At 35.8% G+C, this 16,215-nt stretch overlaps 1 protein-coding gene across 4 annotated transcripts in view; it reads left to right on the top strand.

Annotated features, from left to right (window-relative positions):
- INTS6 (integrator complex subunit 6) overlaps positions 1–16,215 on the top strand; it is a 98,573-nt gene that overhangs the window by 65,293 nt on the left and 17,065 nt on the right. For all 4 annotated transcript variants that reach the window (XM_055096806.2, XM_014347433.4, XM_063595774.1 and 1 more), the window contains 9 exons: positions 80–212; positions 1,415–1,509; positions 3,968–4,078; positions 5,082–5,297; positions 7,358–7,484; positions 8,719–8,861; positions 9,076–9,307; positions 14,213–14,584; positions 15,630–15,723. In XM_055096806.2, the coding sequence (XP_054952781.2) occupies positions 80–212; positions 1,415–1,509; positions 3,968–4,078; positions 5,082–5,297; positions 7,358–7,484; positions 8,719–8,861; positions 9,076–9,307; positions 14,213–14,584; positions 15,630–15,723 (1,523 nt within the window). The remainder of the gene's footprint in view (positions 1–79; positions 213–1,414; positions 1,510–3,967; positions 4,079–5,081; positions 5,298–7,357; positions 7,485–8,718; positions 8,862–9,075; positions 9,308–14,212; positions 14,585–15,629; positions 15,724–16,215) is intronic.

The following is a 16,215-nucleotide window of genomic DNA, read 5'->3' as shown; positions in this document are numbered from 1 at the left end:
TTAAAAAGCTGAATTGAATCAATGGTTTATGTAACATTCTTTAAAGGTTATTAAAGTTTTAACCGCTCCTTTTTAACAGGTGTACGTGAGCAATAGTGCAAAATACAGTGAACTTGGTCATCCTTTTGGTTACTTGAAAGCCAGTACAGCACTGAACTGTGTCAACTTATTTGTGATGCCTTACAATTATCCAGTCCTTCTTCCCCTCTTAGGTAAGTCATTCTTGTCACTTTCTCCTTGGCTTAGCATATAAAAGTTCTCCTAAAGCGCATTTCTTTGTAGTTTTTCTTGTCTTCTGGAAATCAATGAAAATATTTTGAATATTCTAAAATGTTGAACATCTTTAAGAAAATATAACAACCTGTTCGTGTTTACAGTAAATTAAAAGATGATATTGAAACACTTTTTAGTCTGCAATTTAATAAAGGTATTTTTTTTTGCGGGGGGTGGGGGGGAGGGGACGGAGTCTCGCTCTGTCACCCAGGCTGGAGTGCAGTGGCGTATTCTCAGCTCACTGCAACCTCCGTCTCCCAGGTTCAAGCGATTCTCCTGCCTCAGCCTCCCTCCCAAGTAGCTGGGACTACAGGCATACACCATCATGCCTAGCTAAGTTTTTTATTTTTAGTAGAGACAGGGTTTCACCATGTTGACCAGGCTGGTCTTGAACTCCTGATCTCAGGTGATCCGCCCGCCTTGGCCTCCCAAAGTGCTGGGATTACAGGCATGGGCCACTGTGCCCGGCCAAAGATATTACATTTTAAATTTTTTAATTAAATATTCTAACTTTTCTGCAAGTTAGATTTCTAACAGTTAGAATTGGTAATGTAGGCTTTCTGTTTGAAATGAGACATTTTGTAGAAGCATAGTATAGTTAACAAGATCTGAGTGCATTTTCTAAGAATTTATCTACACTTTAATTTTCATTTGGCAAATATTTTTTAAATAAAGGAATTTGTTCCAAAATAATTTGATAAAAGCCTAAAGTTAGTTTCTGGGTACAATCTAGCTATCATTTTTGAGGAGTGCTGTTGGAGAAAACTTACCTTCCATGAAATCACATTAAATTTAAAAGTTATAGTCAAAATATTAGTACGTATATTTTATAGAAAACATTGTGCATGCTTTGTTTCTGTCTTCAAATCTGCTTTGTGTCTAGGTCTAGGGAGGGCATAGATTTTCCTTGTGTGTTTTCTGATTCTAACTTAATTCCTGCATGTACTTTTAGACCATAATTGGCATCTTTTCATTTTATAGAAAATGACAAAACCGTAAATCTTACTTTCATGTTAAAAAACGTCTGATGTTACTCTCTCAAAAATAACAAAGCAGACTTTAAAAAGGAAACGTCTTTGACTTGACTTCTATGTGTGAAAATAATGAGTAGTGATAGTTTGTTCACATTATACGTTTCTAGATGACTTGTTTAAAGTGCATAAAGCAAAACCAACATTGAAGTGGAGACAGTCATTTGAAAGTTATTTGAAGACAATGCCTCCCTACTATCTTGGGGTAAGAATATTATTTAAAAGAACTTGTTGGCCGGGCGCAGTGGCTCACGCCTGTAATCCCAGCACTTTGGGAGGCCGAGGCGGGTGGATCATGAGGTCAGGAGATCAAGACCAGCCTGGCGAACATGGTGAAACCCCGTTTCTACTAAAAATACAAAAATTAGCTGGGCGTGGTGGCGGGCGCCTGTAATCCCAGCTACTCGGGAGGCTGAGGCAGGAGAATCGCTTGAAACCGGAAGGCAGAGGTTGCAATGAGCCGAGATTGTGCCACTGCACTCCATCCAGCCTGGGCAACAAGAGCGAAACACCGTCTCCAAAAAAAAAAAAAACAAAAAACTTGTTAATTATATTATGCTTATGGTTTATTGTGGGTATTATAAACTTTTATTTATTGCTTTTATAGATTAAATGACGTGAAAATTGAGTATACAAATGACCACTATAGGTATAAAGGTAAAGAGAGGTTTCAGTGATTTGCAGAGTAGTGATGATGATCATGATCACGAGAACATTTATGTACTGCTTACGTAGGCCAGGTACTGTCCTAAGCAACATCGTTAATTTATACAGTTACCCTATGAGGTAGAAATGATTATTGGTTCTGTTACATAGATGAGGAAACTAAGGCATTAAAAATTAAATAATTTGCACAAGGCTACATAGCTAATATGTGAGGGGATGAGGAGCCTGAAATTCAGTCTGGCTTAGATTTAGGCTTTTAACCTCGAGTGTTGTACTACCTTTTAAAATTACAGTTTTATGATTATAGTTGTCTCTCAGTATCTGTGAGGGATTGGCTCCAGGCTCACCTGTGGACACCAAAAGTCACAGATACTCAAGTCCCTCATTTAAAATGGCATAGTATTTGCATATAACCTACACACATTCTCTTGTATACTTTAAACCATTTCTAGGTTACTTAATATGTATATACTTATTATACTGTATTGTTTAAGGAATAATGTCAAGGAAAAAAGAGTCTGTATATATGTTCAGTACAGATGCAATGATCCATTTTTTTTTCCTAACGTTTTCAGTCTGTGGTTGATTGAATTCACAGAATACGGAATCCATAGATATGTAGGGCCGACTATATTTCTTTTTAAGGGTGCACAATAGTTTTTGTTGTATTATTTCCCAAATCTCTAGAAACACTTTGTAAGGTGGATAAGTGTATATTCTTATAGAACCATATGCTTTAGAGGGCTTGATTACTTCAAAATAGTGTATCATAGTAGGTAAAACCAATAATGTGCATTTTATTAAATATATGATTTAGTTTGTGAAAGATAACTTTTTAACAAAAGTACTTAAAATCACTTATGTATTCTGTTTTGATGCAGGAATATTATAGCATTTGGCTATAAATAATCTTTCTAAATCATCCCTAATATAATTAGGAGATTAATTTCTTGAGCTTTAAATATCATGACATTTTATAGTTCTAACAGATAAGTTGTGTTGAATGTCTAGCACACAGTGCCTGGCAAGTAGAAGGACAAAAAAGAACAAACACTTCGAATAGGAACTGTTACATATGTTGACTCATTTACGTTTCATAGCAACCCTGAAGATTTAGCCAAGCCAGATAGGTGTTAAATATCAGGGCTGGGATTTGATTTCAGTTTGACACCAGTGCTTATACACTTTCTAATATGTCAATGATTATCATCCTTTTTCTGGCTCTATCCGATTCACAAATGCTAGACACTCTTGCTAGTGATATTTTTCATCGTATAAAGTACTTCTCAGTCTCTCCTTACAATTGAAAGTTTTTTTTAACTTTCAACTACCACATCCATAATAAATATTAGATTGTTTTTTCCTCCTGCTTATGTTTCCTTCCGAGCTTGTTTTTTTCAGCTCAGCATATGATAATAATAGTAATGATTAATAATTTATACCCAATGGTTTTATAAAGTGCTTTATGTGTATTAACTCATTTAATCCCATGACAACCCTGTAAGAGTAGGTATTGTTATTATCCCCATTTTACAAATGAGAAACTAAGCCACAGAGAGCCAGAGAGCTTATTTATAATCTGATCTAGAATCATAACTAGTGAGTGGTTGAGCAGCTAATTACTCAAAGTAGAAATCTTGCATTTTCCTTGAGTGCTTTTCACTTACTACCCATGTTTTATCAGAGCTACCTCTAGAATGTGTCTTCTGTCCATTTATTCCAAACCTAGTTTCTCCCAGTGGTACCAAGGAAGACCAGTATCTTATCCTTCTTGTCTTGGGGAGTTATTATGGCCTCTAATCCTTTTTAACTACTTCAAACGGCCTTTCATCCCACTGACAAACATTTTACTGAAACATAAATACGATTGTGTTACTTCCTTATTGAGGAAAAGAAGGGGAAATAATTTTTTGGAGAAAATTTTAAGACAGACTATACATGGAACCATGAGTTTTTAATAAGCTTAATATTGAATGATGTTTTCTTTTTTCCTATAGCCCTTGAAGAAAGCTGTTAGGATGATGGGAGCACCTAACCTAATAGCAGACAGTATGGAATATGGACTTAGTTACAGTGTCATTTCATACCTCAAAAAACTGAGTCAACAGGTAATATCAAGAAATAGAGTGAGCCATTAAGTATTTTGAATGGTTTTGGCTAGGATAGTTAAACAGGTTAAAAGCTAGTTCTTGATGGTTCTAATGGAATTCCATTATATTAATATATTACATTTTAGAGCCATATATTACATAATTCTGTCTCACATCCATGGTGTGCTATGTTTTGAAACATTAATTTGAAAATTGTATAATAATTCCTAATTTATGAAAATGGCTTCATGAGTGTGGTCCTAGACTTGTTATATGTGAACATTATTTATCTTTTGAGAAATTTAGATTAGAAAGTCATTTTTCCTTAAAAAAGAAAAAAAAACTCTTTATGTTTTGAAACCTGCAGATTTTTCTTTCAGAATGGGAGTTTCTTTGAAATGTTCGTAGAAAACACTGAATTTTGTCATTCTGGCCATAAATCACATTAATAAATACTATAGTAGTCAAGCAGTATATAGTTTAACTGACTGTGAAATTATTAATGTCCTATGAAATACATTATTTCTCCAGTACTTCTGACATTGCTACCTTAACTACAAATCAAAAGGCAGTTTGGGAGGAGTCAAAACATTGCTTCTTGCTTTCCAGGGAAGAACTGCATAATTATTTGTCATATTGATGTGCTAGTAAAAATTTCTTACATAATGATGATTTAAAAAAAATAATTTACCGTCACCCCTGAATTGGGAATACACATGTTTGTTTAGTGTGCGTTTACATTTCATGGTTTAAGTATAGTGGGTATCAATAAATAAAATAATAAATTGAAATTGTGTTTGTCCTGCTCCAAAAGTTTAGAGTTGTAATGATTTAAAATCATAAGACGTTGTTTAAATTATGTTTAATTTACCCAATACGTGACATAAATTATGCTACTTGAGTTTTTAACTTCTTATATACTTAAAAAATATATATTTAATTTATAGAAGATCATAACCATTAGTATCTGATTTATTAATTTAGATTTTATCAAGATAATTCTGACTTATTTTTACTTTAGGCCAAAATAGAATCTGATCGAGTCATTGGATCTGTAGGCAAAAAAGTAGTACAGGAGACTGGAATAAAAGTCCGGAGCCGATCACATGGTTTATCAATGGCATATAGGAAAGATTTTCAACAACTTCTCCAGGGAATTTCAGAGGATGTCCCTCACAGACTGCTAGACCTTAATATGAAGGAATACACTGGGTTCCAAGTTGCTTTGCTGAATAAGGTAATAATCATGAATTTAGTGCTACTCTAGTTATGTTCTGTTATGTTACTGGATAAATCACATTTTCTGTTAACTCTGACATTCAGTTTATCCAGACTTTAAAGAGTACTTCTGTACTCTTGTAGACTAATGATCATTATACTGTCACTGCTAGAATTAAAACAGTGTACATGGTGTGTGAATGAATGGATAGATTGATGAAGAGTTAACTAACTTGTTTATTTTATAGATGAGAAAACAGAGGTTTAGAAATTGCTTTAAGTTGCAATAGTGGATGGTAGAATTCACTATAGTTTTGTACTTAAACTGATGACCCTATTAGGCCCACAGCATGATCCAAAAATGCTTTGTGAGTACTCATGGTTACAGATATCTTTATCCCAGCAGCCTTTTTGTAGAAATAGGCAAGCTGATTCTAAAATTTATATGGAAATGTAAAGGTCCTAGAATAGCCAAAACAATTTTAGAAGAATAAAGTTGGAAGACTTATATCATCTGATTTTAAAACTTATTGTAAAACTTACTACAGTGATCCATGCAGTGTGGTGCCATCATAAGGATAAACATAGGAGATTAGTGGAACAGAATTGAGTCTAGATGTAGGCCCTCACACACACAGTCAATTCTTAACAAAGATATTAAAATAAGGTAGTGGATAAGAAGACAGTCTTTTAAACAAATGGACAATTGGATATCCATATGCAAAATAATGAATTTGACCATTACCTCATATTATTTGAAGTGGTCATGATCTTAAATGTAAGAACAAAAACTATAAACTTCTAGAAGAAAACATAGGAAAAAATCTTTGTGATGTTGAGTTAGCAAAGATTTCTAAAAGCACATAGCAAAAATGTTGATAAATTGAATTTCATTAAAATAAAAAATAAACTTTGCTCTTTAAAAGAAACATTAAAAATGAAGAGGGAAGCTACAGCTTGGGAGAAAAGCACATATCAAATAAAGGACTTGTATCAAAATATATAAAGAATTCATATAACTCAATAATAAAAGGACAAACATGGGCAAAATACTTGAACAGACATTTCACCAAAGAAAATATGCAAATACAAATAAGAACATGAAGTAACACTCAGCCTTATCAGCCGTTAGGGAAATGCAAATTAAAACCATAACGAGATACTACTTCATAACTGCTAGAATGAATAAAATTTAAAAGACAAAAAATACAGGGATTGATGAGAATGTGGAGCAACCCTCCTAACATTACTGATAGAAAATAGTTGATATTTTCTTAAGAAGTGTAAACATAAATTTGCTGTACAATCAGTCATTCTACTTGTAGGCTTAGCATGCCAATTCATAGCAGCATTTTTCATAATAGCCAAAAACTTGTAACAGTCCAAGTGCCCATCAGCTGGTGAATAGATAAAGAAGATGTGGTGTGTCCATATAATAGACTACTACTCTGGAATAAAAAGGAACAAACTACTGATACATGAATAATGTCAATGAATCTCAAAAACATCATGCTAATTGAAAGAAGCCAAGTACAAAAGATTAGACGTTGCAAAATTCCATTTATAAAATGGAGCATAGAAAGAAAGCAAGTCACGTGGTTGCCTGGGGATAGGAATAGTGATTGACTGCAAGTGGGTACAACGAACTTGGGGATGGTGGAAATGGATTATGATGATGGTTTCACAACTATAAATTTACTAACATTCATCAAACTATATACTTAAAATAGGTGATTTTATGGTATATAAATTACACATCAAAGCTGTTTTTTAAAAAACTTCAGTTTTTAAAATTTGGAGATTGATTTTTACTTAAATGAGTTTACTTCTTTTATCCAGAATATATAATAAAATCTTTAGAGTTAGATGGTGAATTGAGATTGTTTGGTTGAGCTCACTACCAAATTTTCATCTTTTGGCCCTGAACCGGTACATTAAGATTATATCATATGTCTTTATTTTTTTTAAGCTAACTAGTTTATATATCTTATTTCCAAACCTATGCTGCAGGCTAGAGATTTTAGTCTCTTGTAATTCTATGTTTGACAATAAATTTTGTCCTCGAATGTTGTTTAATAGGATTTGAAGCCACAGACATTTAGAAATGCTTATGACATACCAAGACGAAATCTTTTGGATCACTTAACAAGAATGAGATCTAATCTTTTGAAGAGCACTCGCAGATTTCTGAAAGGACAGGACGAAGGTTAGATCATAGTTTCAATACTGGCATTTTTAATTTTTTTTCTTTATAGTCTGAAAAAGCATAGCATGGTGATGTAAATTTCAAAGAATTATTACAGTACTATAACATTCTTATTGTAAGTTCAAACAAATGAAGTAAAAGGTGAATCATCCCTGATTCTCTACCTTTCTTCCTACCATCACTGTTGCCCCAAATTCTCTTCCTTAGAGGTAACAACCTTTCTTAACAGTTTAGTTTCCTTTTATAGCTTTTCTCATGCATTCATGCGCGCGCCGCGCACACACACACACACACCCACTTATCAAACTGTATACTTAAAATAAGTGATTTTTCTTATCTCAATCATTTTCTTGAGATAATACCAGTATCTGATGGTTTAACTCTGGATGGCCAGTTTCATGACATGTTCTGATAATTCCTTCTTCACCTTTATCCATGGCACCTACTATAAATCAAGTCAGATGAGACTTTAAACGTTTGCCACCTCTGATTTAAGAGTTCTAACAATAATTTTATATAAAAGAGTTAGCTATGTGACTTTTTTTTTTTTTTTACCATACTGTACTTCCATTTTCTACAAATTCTACTATAATTAAATTCTGTTTATTTGGAATAGCGCAGAAGAGAAGAGATACATCTTTCACGGTAAGATCACACATACTTTTTTTTTTTTTTTGAGTCAGAGCCTTGCTCTGTCGCCCAGGCTGGAGTAGTGCAGTGGTGTGATCTCGGCTCACTGCAACCTCCGCATCCTGGGTTCAAGCAATTCTCCTCCTTAGCCTCCCTAGTAGCTGGGATTACAGGCACATGCCACCATGCCCCGTTAATTTTTGTATTTTTAGTAGAGATGGGATTTTGCCATGTTTGCCAGGCTGGTCTCATTCCTTACCTCAAGTGATCCGGATGTCTGCCTCAGCCTCCCGAAGTGCTGGGATTACAGGCATGAGCCACTGCGCCTGGCCACACATACTTTCTGTATGTGTGGAATTAATGGCAATGTATGTATGTGTGAAATTAATGGCAGTTTTTGTTTTGTTTAGATGATGAGATCAGTATTTTAAATTTTATTTTAAAATATTTAGTCGCAGTGGTTATAATTGCACCAAACAAATTTAGAATATGTTGGTAAAGAAGACTGTCTAGAATAACACTAGGTAGCATTCATATATAAGGAAACATTATTTGAGAACTAATTGGAGGTTAACTTTTTTTGCTGTTGTATTCTTTTTGAAAGATCAAGTGCACAGTGTTCCTATAGCACAAATGGGGAACTACCAGGAATACCTCAAGCAAGTACCTTCTCCACTAAGAGAACTTGATCCTGATCAGCCACGAAGGTTGCATACATTTGGCAACCCCTTTAAGCTGGATAAGAAGGTAATTTTGAAATGTTCTATTATGTAATTTGTTTATGGTAGGCACTGTCAGTTTTATAGTTCTTAATTTAACTGAAGTAAGCTGAAGCTATTTTCCTGGTAGAGTATCTAATAAATATGAACAGAATATAGTTACCTTCATTGGAATTGATACTGGTTGTGCCATTTAAACGTTGTTTGTAAATTCAAGAAAGTTGTATTCTTTTTTGCTAAAGGGTATGATGATAGATGAAGCAGATGAATTTGTGGCTGGACCTCAAAATAAACATAAACGACCCGGAGAACCAAATATGCAAGGGATCCCTAAAAGACGTCGGTGTATGTCTCCACTACTAAGAGGCAGACAGCAGAATCCTGTTGTAAACAATCATATTGGGGGAAAAGGACCACCTGCACCTACAACTCAAGCACAGCCAGATCTTATTAAACCTCTTCCTCTTCATAAAAGTAAGAATTGTTTTTTTCTTAAACATTATTTGCTGCCTTTTGGTTCCTTTTCAAGGAAGAGATTTTTGTTATAGATTATAGAAGGAAATTGATTAGTAGTACAATGAGCGAATGAATGTATAGAAAATTTGTTTAAATGAGCATGTGATCATTTTTGTATGTCTTTTTAATGAACATTTGAACATTTCTTATTTATGATGCTTTATTAGCTATTATGTTCTAACATACATTTGCAAATCTTTCAAAATAATACTTTCGAAAGGAGCATTATCACTATCCACAGAAAGATGGTTTTCAATTTCAGTTGAAATCAACTAATTATTAAATATGTATGCTGTTTTGGATAATGCTGTGCTTTGAGGTATACCACTGAAGACAGGAGTGATCTCTGCCCTCATTTATAATCAGCAAGGAAGGTCAGTCATTGAACAGATATTGGAAGTATGTTGAATGTTACAAAAAAGATGTCAAGTATATTCTGGAAGCATTTGGCAAGAGGATTTAAGTCAATGAAGTCAAGGCACTTAACTGAAGAAGTTAATGCTTAAGCCAAAAGCTGTGCCGTTTGCTTATGCTAGAACAATAGTATGTGCAGAGGCATAAAGAGAAAGACATTAAGGGAATTTAAAGAATTCCAGTATAGCAAGGGTGTTGGGAATGAGGTAAGGTGAGAACTGAAAGATAGAAGCCAGATTATGGAAGGTCTTGGAAGCTATTTTCAACTTTATTCTAAGGACAGTGAGAGTCCACCGAAAGGCTTTAAAATGATGGTGACCTAATCTGATTAGCATTTTATGAAGACCAGGTTGACTGTAATGTGTGTGGACTATTATCAGAGAGGAGCAAGAATGAATGTAGGGAAACCCTAATGAATTAATGGACTTATCAATTATATATAGTCATACTTACAGCATGTTAACTGAAGGGAAACAAAATATTATATGACTCCTGATGGAAGTATCCAATACTGCCTTTGAAGTTGTCTTACCCAAAAAAAAAAAAAAACCAAACACCAAAATTGAACATCAATGTAATCAAACCAATTTATAGGAAATACAGGGGACAGAGAAACATGTGGGATACCATTAGTAAAATCCAGATTGTAGAAAACTCTACAGGACAAAAAATCTGTTGGGTTTTTTTCCTGGAAAAAAAATATTTTTTCCAGAAAAATAAAAGGGGTACGGAAGGATTTTACAGATTCAAATGTAGTTTAAGAGATATATAAGCCAGTTGCAATGTATAGGCCTTAACTGTACTCAGAATCAAACAAAATCAAACTTTTCCACAAACAGAAAACATGTTGGAGAGTATGGACACTGACTGTATATTTGATGTTATTAAATAATTGTGCATGCACAGGAATCAGTTGGGAAACCCGGGGAACAGATGCTGCTGACCTGACAGTGGGGTTTCAAGAAGAATATGTATTTGAGAAATACCTGGACATACCACTGAAGGACTTGGTTACTGGTCGGATGTTGGGACCAGAGCAGGGGAGGAGTCAGACGTATGTCTTGAGAGGCACTGGGTGGGTGGAAGAAGAAATGATAAATGAGTTTAGTTTAGAAGTGCATATTAGGTCATCAAGTGGAGATCCTAAGTTAGAAGATGAATATTGAGTTTGGGCTCAGGAGAAGAGGATTAGGCTAGAGGGGTAGTATGAGAGGCAGGTTACTGCCTATTGCACTGAATAAAATCTCACCAAGGCAAAAAGAAGAAAAAACGCTCAGAACAGAACCTCGAAAGTGCCAAAGTTAAGAGGAGAAAGCAGAAAAGGAGATTGAGAAGGAAGAATTTTAGAGCTAGGAGAAAATAGGGGAGAATTTAATGTCATGGAAGCTAAAGGGCAAGATAATTGAGTGGGTAGTTGTCCCAAATACTTTAAAAAAAAAAAAAACAAAACAGTTCAATCAAGAGAAATGGAAAGATTCTGTGGTCTTTGGCGATCTTAGCAAGAGCAATTTCTGTGGCGTAAAGGGGCAGAGCCTAACAAGGGGTTATGGGAGGAGTGAGAGGTGAGAAAATGGAAACAATGGCTATGAGTATAAACGACCAGTTAAGTTTAGTTGTAAAAGGAAGATGGGAAAAGAGCATGGTATCTGGAAGAGTTCACAGGGTTTTGAAAATGGTGATTTTTCTTTGTTTTTAATATCAAAGATGCTTGAGCATGTTTCAGTGCTGGTGATGGAACCAGTAAAGAGGGAGAGGTTGAAAATGAAAATGAGAAAAGGCATACTCAGCACAAAATTACTGAGAACGCAAGAGGGAATGGTCTAGAGCACAGATGAAAGAATGCTCCCTCCATTGACACTGAATGTGGGGGGAAGTGGGGCGAGGGTGTGTGCAATTTAGTTAGAGGAAGGTAAAGGAAGTCTCTTAATCATGGCTTTGCTTTTCTTCCGAGCTCTGTGAGGTAGAAGGTGAAGTATACTGCTGAGACGGAAGGGGATATTGGGAAAGTCAGAGGTTTGAAGAGAGTGAGGGAGTTTAACAATCTCTGTGGGAGAGAGAGAGAAAAGATTGTGATAAGTTTGCTAGACAGTGCCTGGGATCCAAGTAGAGATGGTGATTGTGACCACTCTGTAGAGCTGGGCCCTATTTCTCCAGCAGCGCTCATGATTCCAAATGCAAGTCTGGGGCAAGCAGATAGTGAGTCAAGAGATGGGATTTTGCTTGGCAGATGTTATGGGAAGACAGTAGAATAAGAGAAATTGAGACATTAGTAAAAGTGATATATCACTTTTACTTACAGGGATATAAGCCTGATACAGAATTGGCTACTTAGAAGGGATATGGTTAATAGGAGGAAGAAAGTAGAGGAATTGCTAGAGTCAAAGTCTGGCTGAGTTAAGGAGCAGTAGCGGGAGTACTGTGAAGATGATACTCCTCCATCTCTGAATTTGTCTGGATGTGAAAGGCGAAGGTGTAAGTGTAAGTTCTTTAGAGAGAAGCTGGGGAATGGGGAGGCCAGGTTCTTAACAGGTGATCTGCTTAAACACTGAAGTCACCACAGCACTTTTCAGACTTGAATATGCATGTGAATCACCTGGGAGGTCTAGTTAAACTGCAGATTCTCATTTATTCAGTCTGAGGCAGATGAGCATTTCTAGCAAGCTCTCTGTTGGTGCTACTGCTGCTTGTCCACACACCAGACTTCGAGTAGTAGTAAGAACCAAGAATGAAGTCAGAAGGGCTTTGGGGGTGGAATGTGCATGGCAGATGTGCTTGATAGCAATAACTGAAGCATACCTTGAGAATGACCCTGCTTGCAGACAACACCTGCATGCGGTTGGGAGTTCTGAGCTAGGGAATAGGGTGGCTAACCCAAAGAGCCATTCCCTATCTATAAGGAACATCTGTGCCCCTAACCCATTGTGAAGTGAATGCAGGCCAGACAGGGGATTGAGGCCCTTTGTTTTGGGTTAAATGAAGGTTGCCAGGTGGAGGTTGTTGGGGGGAAGAGTGCTAAGTGAAAATACGATATAAACTGTATACTTTTTGCAAGCAGTTGCCATTTTTCTGCCCAGCCTGCTGCCACTGGGCCGTGCAGTTATCCTGTCCAGCCCACCACCATTGGACTGTATGTAAGGTGCTTCTCCTGCCTAGCTTGCCACCACTGGGCTTGCTCCCCTTTATGTAGCCCCCAACAAAACGCCTTGTCTTGTTTGCTGGCTCTGAGTCTCTTCTTTGGCTTCTTGAACTTGGTGCCATCCCCACTGGAGTTGATAGGGGCTCAGCACAACAGAAGGAAGGCTATGAACTGGGTGCCAGAGACAACAGTGTCTTACAGGCTTGTACCCTGGAGATTGGCCTAAGATAGTGATAAGGAGAGACAGCGTGAATGGCGTGGTTGAGTCTCACAAGAGTGCAAGGGAGTAATTTTGCAATAGCACTAGGAAGTGAAGGAATCAGTGACTCCATGTCCTTTTATGCCTATGGAGATTGTGCAAGAGAAAGCAATTTCTACTTTTGGTCTGGAAAGGAGAGCAGTCTCCATACAGGAGAGCTGGGTTTCAGTTAAAGCATAAGTTGTTGTAGAGAATATTCAGTAAAGAGGAGTTTGCAAATCATGGAATCGAATTTAGGAGAGAGTCAGGAATTTGGGGGATTTGTGGAAATGAGTGTATAGGGGAATATGAGTAAACTAAGTTTATAGTTTGGACAGGAAATGAGGACAGTAGAGATGAATTCAGCTGGGATCCTGGAGGTTGGTGAGCAATCAGAGAACTTAAAATTCAGCTGCTTTCTGTGGGGCAAGTCTAATAATCTGGTGTTAAGAGGAAGGCTTGCGAGCTTTCAGTTTTAGTAGTCTAATGAGCTGAAGTGGGCACCAGGTTGCTCTGCACTGGTAAATAAATGATGACTAGATTCTCTAGTTAGAAGGGTATACTGTAAAACATTACCTGTTTGGTGGTATGTTCCCTGCAGAATTTGGAACAGTTAAAGGCAGAAGTATAAGTGGAAAGTAAAAACTACCCAGTGTTTACTTTTGCCTCTAAATGATACCAGATGTATAAGGTATATGTGTGAGTTAGGGCTCTCTAAGGTAGAGATAGATGACCGTGATAATTTTGATCATAGATATTTCATTGAAGTATCAAGAACCTACTTGTTTCAATAAAATTGCTATAGAATAAACCAGAAAACTAAAAACTACTTGAAATTGGCTTTATTTTTTCCTCTAAGGGTAAAAATTGTAAATATTTTGTAAATACTGTGTATGTGTCACATTGAAATCTACCGTATCTTTGGCAATGCTTAAAAACTATATCACATTATTTGTTAACTTGCATTAGTCAAGGAAAACAGTTGACTTGCTGTAGTAATGTTCTTTTGTAGCTTTATTTACTGTATGCTTTGAGACTGGATCCCATAATTTTTTCCCCATATCTTTGTTTTTAGTTTCAGAAACCACTAATGATTCGATAATACATGATGTGGTTGAAAATCATGTTGCAGACCAACTTTCATCAGACATTACACCAAATGCTATGGATACGGAATTTTCAGCATCTTCTCCAGCCAGTTTACTGGAACGGCCAACCAATCATACGGAGGCTCTTGGTCATGACCATTTAGGAACCAATGACCTCACTGTTGGTGGATTTTTAGAAAATCATGAGGAGCCAAGAGATAAAGAACAATGTGCTGAAGAGAACATACCAGCATCTTCACTCAACAAAGGAAAGAAATTGATGCATTGCAGAAGCCATGAAGAGGTCAATACTGAACTAAAAGCACAAATAATGAAAGAGATCCGAAAGCCAGGAAGAAGTATGTATAATAAGAGACGAACCTCAGATCTGATTTCTGTATGTGCTCAAAAAGCAAAAAAAAAAAAAAAAGAAAAAAGTCAAGTAACTGTAGTAAAAGAATACATATGATTCTAGATCTGTCTTGAACAACATCTCAGTTAAGATCCTTTATTCATCTGACCAACACCAAATATCTTCTATTTCCAAGGTACTAGGTATGGTGGTAGGCAGCAGGGACTGAGAGCAGAGCAACACTGTACAGATAAATTGACAGGAACCCATAGTCTTGAATATTCTTCTGACCAACGATGGAATTTTAATATAGCAGCTAGCTCACAAGAGATATAGTGAAAATTAAATGACTTCATGTCTGTAAAGTTCTTGTCATAGTGCCTACCACTATGTTTAGTAGTTAAACTGTGATATTATAGGATATGTTTAGGCCGAAAAACTAAAGTTATGAAAGCTCTCTGGTATATGAACACAAAAGAACTTCGTGGGAAAAAGTTCAGTATTATTGGCATTCATTTAGAGGATGTTAACAGATCACTTGCCCTGGGGTAGTACAATGACCTGGGTGGTCCAGAAATGGGGACAAATCAGTCCTTGGAGTTCAGACGTTTATAGCCCTTGCAGAGTTTCATATGAAAACTTTAAACTGAAATAACACTCTTAACCTGTCTGGTTTTTACCCCCACTTCCCAGTTACCCCCATGTTAGCTGTTAGAATTTTAAACTGTAAGGATGGAGTTTTGTAAAGGCCACTTGTTCTTATTTTTTAGTGATACTACCATAAAGCTATTTACTCATCCTTTTAAGCTTTATGTTTGATACCTTAATAGGAACTTTTACTTACAAAGCAGGGTTTGATTAGTTGTTTTATCTTTGTTGCTGTGTACTTACTTCTACATATATGTTAAAATATAAAATATCTAATGAGTGGTGCAATTTTTATGTAGAATGTTTTTATCTCAGTATATCTTAATAAACTGCAAAAGAAGAATATTGAATAAGAATACAAATGAAAGGCACTTAATTTTTCTTTTTGCTTCTTTTGCTTTAAGAATATGAAAGAATCTTCACTTTACTGAAGCATGTGCAAGGCAGTTTACAAACAAGACTAATATTTTTACAAAATGTCATTAAAGAAGCATCAAGGTAAATAAACTATTGCATATAATGAAATGGTGATGAAATGAGTCCACAGTTTATATAGGCAGTATTTTAATAGTATCCGTTTTGCACTTGTATTGTTTATAAATGTATATGGCATACCAACATATAAATAAATTCTTATTCTTTTTTAGTTTATTGAAAGAAATTCACTTAGAAAACAGCCACACATACATTCTTCAGGAATTATGGACCTTTTCTCCCTACAAATTACTGGATACTTGGAGAATTCTTGTTATTCTTCTCTGTAGCTTTTTGATATCTTTACATTAATATTTTATAACCTTTAATTTTTCTCCTTTATACATTAATATTGGTGACTAAAAATAACGTACTTGAGTGTCATTTATTTTTACATGGGAAAACGTAATTAAGGAGACAAGAATTGGACAAGTGGGCCTTATTCTGATTGTTTCAGTAGCCCAGGATCATTAGTACATTGGCCCTCTGTATCCCTGGGTTCCACATTCATTGGAT

The sequence above is a fragment of the Pan paniscus genome, chromosome 14 (genome assembly GCF_029289425.2).
Source record: "Pan paniscus chromosome 14, NHGRI_mPanPan1-v2.0_pri, whole genome shotgun sequence".
Lineage (NCBI taxonomy): Eukaryota > Metazoa > Chordata > Mammalia > Primates > Hominidae > Pan > Pan paniscus.
Note: the sequence above shows the minus strand (reverse complement) of the source record. Positions and strands in the feature narration are given on the sequence as shown.